Below are 10,465 nucleotides of genomic sequence, written 5' to 3' on the forward strand. Positions count from 1 at the left end.
GTGTGAATGTTTATGTTCCAGGAACTAGCTGACCACATGCTGAACAAGCAGTTACTGGACTGACCACAAGCTGAACAAGCAATTACTGGCAAAAACCATATCTTAACTAACATCAGCAGCAGGTGACTGACCTAAAATTGAACTCCTGCTTTTCCAAAGAGCCAATGAGCGAATTCCATGTCAAAGAACCCCTATACCTTGTATAAATTCCCTTGCTTTTTCGGCTCGGGTCGACTTCCCTGTCTCCTACGTGAGATACAAGTTGTCTTGAAGCTTCATCAATAAAGCCTCTTGTGATTGCAGCGAGAGGATCTGGTGTGAGTTACTCGGGATCGCACCCGATCTGGGAAACACCCTAGTTTGGGGTCTTTCAGAGTGAAATATCTCAGTTACAAAAGGACAAATATTGCATAGTGCCACAGTTGTAAAATGGGACTGACATTAGGGTTGAGGGAAGACAGAAAAGGAGGGGAGGAATGATGTATACTGGATTGAAACAGATGAAGGAGAGAACTGTTTAGATGGGATATATGATTGGGTATTATTATCATGACTGGAGCCCAGAATGAAGGCTGCACAGTGGAATAGACTTGGAGGAAGGGATTGCATAACAATGAAAGCGTTTTTCTTTTACTTTTCAAGGAGAAGAGTGAATTGGAGGGGAGAGGGTGGGCAGGGAGAAAAGTACAACAATGAATGACAGGAAACCCTAAATCTCTGTAAACTTTCATTAAAATTAATTTAAAAAAAAACACCTGAAAACAAAATTCACTGGAGGGTCAATTATGAGTCAATTTTTTTTCCTTGTTGTGTACCATTGAATGGGACCCAACTGACATAGGATGAGATTGCCCCTCCTCCAGGGAGCATCTGCTGGATTCGAACTGAACATATTCTTGAACTGAGGGCCCTGGGCATGTAGACCTATGCTCTTGTTGATTTCACTAACTCACTGTCTCTTCCTTTTATGGGTTTGCCAAATGAGTTGGAGACAAAGGACAGTACTCTTGGTGTTCTGAATTTTCTGGACTAATGAAGTGATTTTTCTCATTTACAGGAATTTATCATCGGTTTGAGGTTCATATTGATTTCTGACTAATAAAATTGCTTAGCTAAGAATCACACCCTGGGAGCCACCAAAGAACTGAATCCATAACTGATTGTGAACAGTGTTACTGTTCTTCATCCTGCAGGATAGGATCAGTGACCTCATAGCACATAAAAGAAATACTTGCACATCCCAACTGTCTTGAAAAAAAAAATTCTCTAAGTCCTGAAAACAATGGCAGAGGCCAAATGCCCAGTCTGCCTGGATTCCCTGAGAAAGCTTGTCACCACCAAGTGTGGGTACACCTTCTGTTGATCCTGCATCCATCCAACAGTAACGGAAGGATACATATGACAGTTTACCCTGCTCTGTGTGTCACCAACAATGTCAAGATAAATGTTAAAGAACAACAATCAGCTGAGAAATACGTTGCTGAGAAATACCACAGCTGCTGGGAGCCGCTTGTTCTACCTAGCTGAAGCCATTTTGTAATTCTCTAAGAACATGAATGGACATGTTGCCCCTCCCTAGGAGTTTAGGTTTTGGTTTAACCCACCCTGGGAGCATAGGTTTCAGTTTACTGGGAACGCCCTGCTAAGTAACCTTACTTCTCCTTTCCACTCCCCCCATTGTGCGCCTGTATATAAGCTGTGAGTGCTTTCAATAAAATCTAGACTTGATCTGAAATTCTACTTGTCTCCACACTTCTGTGCTTCCTGTCCCCTCATTCTCATTCTTCCCCTCCTAGGGTCACCATTGAAGATCCCCGCAGGCCGGGACACACAGCAGCATGGCAAGGAGAAAGAAGGTGACATCTCAATGCACAGCACAAAAGACACGATCACATCCTGAACACTACCACAAGGTGCTGTGTAACCTCTGCATCAAGGACAGCCTGCGTCACCACGTGAAGTCCCTAGAGGAGATTGCGTCACATCACATAAGTGGCTCACGGTTTACATTTGTTGTTGTCATGTGCCATCGAGTTGCTTGCGACTCATAGTGACCCTATGCACAACAGCCCTAATCACACCGTCTCTGACACACCCATCCCGATTACCCCAGTCACTGAATCAATCCACCTCATAGAGGGCCTGCCCCTCCTGCGCTGTCCCTCCACCCTCCAAGGACCTGTATCTCCTTACAACATATCCGAATTATGTTAGACAGAGCTTCATAATCCTTGCCTCCAAGGAGCAGCCCAGTTTAACCCTCTCCAGGATGAATCTCTTTGTTTTCCTAGCAGTCCGTGGTACTCTCAATACTCTTCTCCAGCACCACAGCTCAAAGGCATCAATTCTCCTTCTATCCTCCCTAGTCATTGTCCAACTCTGATACATGACAAGTGATTGCAAAGACCATGGCCTGTATTAGACACACCTTAGTCTCCAGAGAGACACCATTGGTCTTCAGTACTTTGGAGAGTAATGAGGTCCTGCCTCATCATATCGAGCAGTTCTGTTGAGAGAAGGGACGAGGATTAAATGAAGACACAGAGATACCTGTGATGGTGGATAGCAGAGTTTATTCCTGAAATCCTGTGCCTTTTTGCAGTGAACAGAAAAATAGTTCAGCTTCAAATCCAACAATACATTTGTTTTGATATCATATCCCCGCCACCTGAAAGCAAGGCTTCCAATTAGCAAGCAAGGCCATCGGAACAGAGACTTTAGGGAGGACTATACCATACTGAACATTCCTGCTTGGCCTTGGGGTTCAAGGAACGGTTAAACTTGTTTTTGCTCCCTTTCAAAGATCTGCACATTTGAACCTGGCAAAAATGGCCACTTGCTTAAAATGGCTGCAGTATGGCTCACTTTTTGACATCCTGCTTCCTTGAGTTGTTTTCTATCAAGCAGATACTATAGCTGAGATGGAGTTAGTCTTGTTGGTCTTTTGGTACAGGGCTAATCTTGTTTAGAAGATTAGCTTTTACAAGCCAGGCCTCAACAGGAGAGGTCCCTAATAGCAGACTTTCCCATGGCAATACATCTTTTAATTTCCTGGCTACTGGTGTCGAGAGTATTGACCGTGAAGCCAAGCAAACGAAAGCTGTAAACAATCTCAATCTCTTCACCATCCATCCTGATGCTGCCAATTGGCCCAGTGTGTGAGAATCTTTGTCTTCTTGACATTGATCCTCAATCCATATTGGAAGCTGCAATCCTTGACCCTCTGCAGCAAGTGCTTAAGGTCCTCCTCAGTTTCAGCTAGCAGGGTTGTGTCATCTGTATAATACAGATTGTCGATAGATCTTCCACCAATCTTGACCCCACATTTCTTCTCATAGAGCCCAGCCTCCCAGATAATCTGTTCTGCATACAGTTTGAAAAGGTATAAGGTATGGAGATAGGATGCATCCCTGTTGTATGCCCTTCCCAATTTTGAACCATGCAGTGTTTTCTTGCTCTGTTCTGATGACTGCCTCTTGGTCCAAGTATAGGTTTCACATTAGCATGATCAAGTGTTCTGGTATTCCCATTCTTTTCAGAGTCAGCCACAGTTTGTTATGATCCACACAAACATCTTTGCATAGTCAATGAAACACAGATATACATTTCTCTGGTATTCCCTGCTTTCAGCTAAGATCCATCTAACATTAGCTACAATATCCCTAGTACCATGACCCAGCCTGGACTTCTGGCAATTCTCTGCTGATGTGTTGTTCCAGTTACATTTATTCCCTGATTAATTAATTGGAAAGCTATGCAAACTCACGTGACCCTCAAGAGAGAAGGGGGAAAAAAGGTGAGGATTGCAAAGGTAAGGCATAAATGACGCTGTGAAAAGGAAGAGGTGAACCACTCTTTAGACTGGCAGAATCAAGCTTGCCACTCTAGGTTAGCTGATGAAAAGAAGGACATTCAACAAAAAATATATGCAGACAATGCAGTGTTTTCAAGTAACACTTCAAAGTCTAAACTTTGAAATGGCATAAAAGAGAGTGATGCTGAAGAATTTTGGAATTGCTGACATACGTCAAGAGGATCTATGACGTAGTGAGAACCACACCCCTTGATCTCCCTCTTTCATTCAGATAAAGGAGATCGGATGCCACTTTCCCCCACTGTATCCCTGAAGAAAAAAAAATATTTGAAAGAGATGTAAGTTTGGATTCTGAAACAGCACATTCCAACCGGCTTTGTTTCTGAGGGCAAAAAGACTGTAACATTTGTGATGTGAAAGAAAAGACTTCCTCTTACTCTGAAGGGATTTAGCACTTCCCACAACAAACTGTCATACTCCACACTCATGATGACTCCAACATGGATTGTCTTGACTCCTCATGATACTTCAGCATCATGATGACGGTGAAGAGATTGAGATTGTTAACAGCTTCAGTTTGCTTGGCTCCACTATTAACACACTTGGTACCAGCTTCCAGGAAATCAAAAGATGCACTGCACTGGGAAAATCTATCAGGGACCCCCAGAACACTGAAGAGCAATGATGTCAGTTTGGACAAAAGGTGCACCTGATCCAGGCCATGGTCTTCGCAATTACATGCTATGTACCAGAAAGCTGGACAAGGACTAGGGATAGTAAGAGAGTTGATGCCTTTGAGCTGTTTTGCTGGGAAGAGTATTGAATATACCATGGGCTGCTATGAGAACAAACAGATTTGTTTTGGAGAAGGAGAAACCTGTCTGCTTCTTGGAGGCAAGGGTTTTGAAGCTCTGTCTCACAGTTTTGTGCCCCAAAACTGTTGCAAGGAGAGACCGGTCTTTGGAGAGGGACATCATGTTTGGAAGGGTGGAGGACCAGTTCAAGATAGGAAGACCCTGAATGAGATGGATTTACTGAGTGACTAGGGTAATGGGGGTAGGTGTGTCAGAGACAGTAAGGTTGGCTCAAGATAGAACAGGGTTTAGGGCTGTTGTACATACAGTTGTTTTGAGTCTCAAGCGACTCAATGACACATAACAAGAACAACTACCGGTAATTCTGGGATCTGAAGCCTTCAATTCAGGCAGACATAACTGAGAAGTCAAAGTGGGTGACAACCCTGAGTGGATGATGGAGGTTTGCCTGGAATCTTTCCAGGAAGGAAAATCCACATCCAGTAGTGCAGAACGGATACCGGCCAATTCAGCATTGCAAACGTGTATGTTGTCAAGGCTCTGTTTCAGTCACACTTGTGTTAACAGAAAAACCTCAAGGTGTAGGTATTTATCTGGACTTTGAGATGGGTAATATTTTCTTTTACCATTTGAATATGTGCTTGTATTCATTCTCTTTTTGATGGATTTTCTGGGAAAAGCTTTATTTCTACATTGTAAGTGACTCAAAACCACTAACAACCTGTGCTTTCCAAGATAATAAATCGCAAACTGTCAGATGGACAAATAGCTTACTTTCTACCCATGTAACTTATGGGCAGTAGTTTGAATATAGCACAGCTGTCTGTAACTCTAGCATTTAGGTTTGTTTCATTTCAGTGCTATGAGCAAGATATTTTGTTGTAATATTATCTGAGTTGCTTTGCAATTTTTTTTTATTTTTACACTGAGCCTTAATTTTGAAATAACTGGAAAATTACAGAATGGCTAAAGGAATTACCCAAGGTATTCCTCTGTATTCTATCTTAGATTTGCTTTATCTATGCATCTTTTTTTTTTTTTAAGTATTGTGATATTAACGAAAGTTTTAAGATGCGCATGCGCAATCTGGCGTCTCGCAAGCGGAACCGGAAGTTGACGTGCGCTCAGTGGATAGAGAGGTCTGAACCAACTCACAGCTGACCTTCAAGCTGGTTTCCAGAGGCTGTAAATCATGTTGACAGGATGTCACCCATCCTTCTTCCACTGAGATATTGATGGATTTGAACTGCTTGCCTTTGGATTGGCAGTGCCACTTCTTACCCACGAGGCCAGACTGATCTGTGTCCATCCAGAATGTCGCTCCAGAGGTGGAGAGGTGTATCAGCTCGGCCAAAGCCCAATGGTTCCGCTCCCCCAATGAGGAAGGAACTCGGATCTCTAAAGAGGACACGGTCCCTGTTTGCAGGCGGCAGGGATACGGTTCCCTGACTGCAAGCAGCATCCCACTGCCAGCTCAGAGCAGGGGAACGGACGAGAACGGGCGATCAGAACTTAGGCTGGACCTCTGACAGCCTAGTGCTATGTAAGATGTCCCTGCCCAGAACCAAGGAAGGTCGAGGTCCCCGAGATCACCACCGGGCACCTCGTGAGGAAGAGGGCCTGGAGCCTTGGGACTGGAACCGTCCAGAAACACGCCGTGTCCTGGAGGATGCCTTCTTCGGTGACGAGGATTCACTCCGCCCGGGTTCCGAGGAGTGCCAGAAGTTCTGGGCCTTCTCTGAGCGTCTGCAGAGGTTCCAGAATCTCAGGACAGCCCAGAAGGAGGAAGAGAGAGACCCAGGCCCCCCAGGCACAGCATCCCAGCGCTGGTAGACCTGCCTTGCACCTATGACGCCCGCTAACGCATCAACCTCTCGGTGCTGGGCCCTGACCCTCGCAGCTCCCGGGAGCTGGCCCAGCGTGTGCCCCCCGAGAAGGTATCCGAGTTCCGCCAGGCCCTGCTGCACTACCTGGACTTTGGCCAGAAGCAGGCCTTCGGGCACCTGGCCAAGCTGCAGCGGGAGCGTGTGGCGCTGCCCATTGCCCAGTACGGGAAGCGCATCCTGCAGACGCTGAGGGAACACCAGGTAGTGGTGGTGGCAGGGGACACGGGCTGCGGGAAGTCCACTCAGGTGCCCCAGCACCTGCTGGCCGCCGGCTTCAGCCACGTGGCCTGCACGCATCTCCCTGGCCAAGCGCATCGGCTTCGAGAGCCTCAGTCAGTATGGCTCGCAGGTCGAGGCTACCAGATCCGCTTCGAGAGCACGCGATCGGCGGCCACCAAGATCGTGTTCCTGACAGTGGGGTTGCTCCTGAGGCAGATCCAGCGGGACCCCAGCCTGCCCCAGTACCAGGACGAGGTCCACGAGCGGCACCTTCACAACGACTTCCTCCTGGGCGTGCTGCAGCGCCTGCTGCCAAGGCGGCCGGACCTCAAGGTTGGTCCTCAGGTTGGCCACCATCAACATCGCCCTCTTCTCCGACTACTTCAGGGGCGCCCCGGTGGTGCAGGTGCCCTGCAGGCTCTTCCCGATCACGGTCATCTACCAGCCCCTAGAAGCAGAGCCGGCCGCAGCCAAGTCAGAGAAGCTGGACCCCCGGCCTTTCCTGAGGGTGATGGAGGCCATCGACAAGTACCCGCCCGAGGAGCGGGGCGACCTCCTCATCTTCGTCAGCGGCATGGCCGAGATCAATCAGCATCGTGCTGGAGGCCGCGCAGACCTACGCCAACCACAGGCAGCGCTGGGTGGTGCTGCCACTGCACAGCACGCTGTGGTCGACCAGGACAAGGTATTCGTTGTGGCGCCCCCTGGCGTCCATAAGTGCATCCCCCTCCACCAACGTCACTGAAACCTCCGTCACCATCGATGGGATCCGCTTCATGGTGGATTCTGGGAAGGTGAAGGAGATGAGCTGCACCACCTGCAGGCCAAGCTGCAGCGGCTGCAGGAGTTCTGGATCAGCCAGGCCAGCGCTGAGCAGCGCAAGGGCCGAGCCGGCCGCACGATGCCTTTGCCCCCTACCCCGTCCCGGAAATCCGGAGAGTGGCCCTGGACGCACTGGTGCTGCAGATGAAGAGCATAGATGTCGGGGACCCCCGAACCTTCCCCTTCATCGAGCCCCCACCTCCAGCCAGCCTGGAAACTGCGATCCTCTACCTCCGGGACCAGGGGGCCCTGGACAGTGAGGATGCCCTCACGCCCATTGGCTCCCTGCTGGCCCAGCTGCCTGTGGATGTGGTCATCAGGAAGATGCTGATCCTGGGCTCCGTGTTCCACATGGCCAAGCCCGTCCGCACCATCGCCGCGGGGCCCTAAGCATCCAGTCGCCCTTTACACGCAGTGCCCAGAACAGCCCTGAGTGTGCAGCCGCCCGGAGACCCCTGGAGAGTGACCAGGGCGACCCCTTCACGCTCTTCAACGTCTTCAATGCCTGGGTGCAGGTGAAATCTGAGCGGAGCAGAAACTCATGCAAGTGGTGCCGCCGCCGGGGCATCGAGGAGCATCGGCTGTATGAGATAGCCAATCTCCGGTGCCAGTTCAAGGACCTGCTGGTGGACCATGGACTGCTGGCCTCGGTTCAGGCCCCGGGGCCGGGGGACAGCCACAGCCGGCTGCAGCAGCGCAGGGAGCGCCAGGCCCTGTACCAGCTGAAGCGGCAGCACGAGGAGAGCTGGGGCCGCAGGTGCAAGGTGCTGCGGCTGCAGGAGGAGCAGGACGGTGGCTCCAGCGACGAGGACCGTGGCACCACCCGGGCCACCCCTGATGACGTGGACATCCAGGACGTGAAGTTCAAGCTCCGGCACAACCTGGAGCAGCTGCAGGCGGCCGCCAGCTCTGCTCAGGACCTGACCCTAGACCAGATGGCTCTGCTCAAGCTGGTGCTGGGCCTCGGCCTCTACCCACAGCTGGCCGTGCCCGACCCCTTCAACAGCGGCCGCAAGGACTCGGACCAGATATTCCACACACGAACCAAGCAAGGCACTGTGCTGCACCCAACCTGTGTCGTCGCCAGCAGCCCTGAGGTGCTGCACACCCAGGACGCAGAGGGCAAGGCCGGCGATGGGAACCAAGATGACAAGGACAAGGTGAGCAGCCGACACCAGCTTCTCACCTTCGTCTCCCTGCTGGAGACCAACAAGCCGTACCTGGTCAACTGCATGCGCGTGCCCGCCCTCCAATCCCTGTTGCTGTTCAGCCGCTCCCTGGACACCAATGGTGACTGCTTCCGCCTGGTGGCTGACTGCTGGCTGGAGCTCCAGCTGACGGCCACAGAGAGTGCTGTCCAGCTCCTGGCGGCATCCCTGCAGCTCCGGGCCCTCTGGGAGAGCGCCCTGGACCGGCAGCTGGCCCACTGCTCCCGGCAACGCCTGGAGGAAGAGGACGAGGCGCCCACAGTGGACCTCCGGGAGGTGGCAGCCCTGAGCAGGGACCTGCTGCAGTTCACAGCAACCAAGGTTCCCTACAGCCTCCGGAGACTCACAGGACTGGAAGTTCAGAACCTCTTCGTGGGACCCCAGACCATCACAGCCGCCCCCAATCTCCCTGGCCTCTTTGGCAGCTCTACCCTGTCCCCTCATCCAACCAAGGGGGGCTACGTGGTCACAGACTTCCTCACCTACAACTGCCTCGCGAGTGACAGGGACCTGTACAGCGACTGTATTTGCACCTTCTGGACATGCCCCCACTGCGGCCTGCACATGCCCTTCACGCCTCTGGAGCGAATAGCCCACAAGAACACCTGCCCCAAGGCCCCTCAGGGCAGCCCCCCAGGAGCTGGAGCTGGGAGCTGAGGAAGCGGCCCCCGAACCCCTCCAGAAGACATCAGCCCTGCAGAGACCCTACCACTGCGAGGCCTGGGGGAAGGATTTCCTATTCACACCCACCGAGGTACTGCAGCACTGGAAACAGCATGCATGAGCCGGAAGTGGCACCAGGAGCTGGACGAAGCACCCATGAGCTAGAGGTGGGAGCCGCTTCCAGGGGAAGTGAAGAAACAGCACCTGTGAACCCAGAGCTACACATGTACCAGGAGTGTAGGGAGAGGGGTGTGTGTGTTCGCGTGCACGCGCGCTCATGTGTGTGGAGAGGGGCCTGCCTGACACCCCAGCCTAGGCCTGGACGTCAACTGATCCATCCATGTCCCCAAGCCCAGTGCCAGGACTGTGACCCTCACCTGTACCCCAGCCTCAACTCCTCAGCCCAGGGGGAGAAATGTGATGTGTTAATACAGCTTATTAATAAAGCTGCATATTTTAACTAAAAAAAAAGAAAGTTTACAGAAATGTTGGATTTTCATTCATTCATTGTACATTTTTCCCTACCCCCTCTTCATTTTTTTAAAACTCTTTGTTACATTGTTGTACAATATCACAGATGTTTGAGTAATTAACAGAAATTACAATAAGACCTGAGAATTGAAAGTAATGCTCCAATAAATGCATTTTGGGTACATTTATGTGTTTTCTGATTACTTTAAAAAGTCTTAAGTTCATGAAAACTCCTAGTTGGAAGGGACGCTCTATGCATGTACTTCTTATGGTAAAGTTTCATCACTATTTCAAAAGTGCATAGTATCCTCCAGTTACTTTTTGGGAGAAAGTTCTGAAAACACAGGAGAGGGTCAGCTATGAGTTGACTTTAAATCCAAGATACATAAGAAATATGTATGAGATCCTGAGTAAGAGACACTTGTTTTTTTTTTCTATAATTATAGTTTATTAATTTTCATAAACATCTACAGAGATTTTGGGCTTCCACTCATTCATTGTTGCACTATTCTCTCTACCCTCCTCCCAGTTTGTTCTTGTCCAAATGCCACAGTGCTTGTCAAAGCC

General features: G+C 50.1%; 1 protein-coding gene and 1 pseudogene across 1 annotated transcript in view; both read left to right on the forward strand.

Moving 5' to 3' along the window:
* The window catches only part of LOC102875146 (putative tripartite motif-containing protein 75-like), a 27,662-nt gene extending 21,504 nt beyond the window's left edge, over positions 1 to 6,158 (forward strand). Inside the window, exon 2 of the mRNA XM_006892787.1 lies at positions 5,943 to 6,158. Within this exon, the coding sequence (XP_006892849.1) occupies positions 5,943 to 6,158 (216 nt within the window). The remainder of the gene's footprint in view (positions 1 to 5,942) is intronic.
* Positions 6,159 to 6,177: 19 nt separating this feature from the next.
* On the forward strand, positions 6,178 to 9,548 carry LOC102875562 (annotated as a pseudogene).
* Positions 9,549 to 10,465: the final 917 nt, after the last annotated feature.

Source organism: Elephantulus edwardii, unplaced genomic scaffold, assembly GCF_000299155.1.
Source record: "Elephantulus edwardii isolate Elephantulus edwardi_28Jun2011 unplaced genomic scaffold, EleEdw1.0 scaffold00119, whole genome shotgun sequence".
NCBI classification, from domain to species: Eukaryota; Metazoa; Chordata; class Mammalia; order Macroscelidea; family Macroscelididae; genus Elephantulus; species Elephantulus edwardii.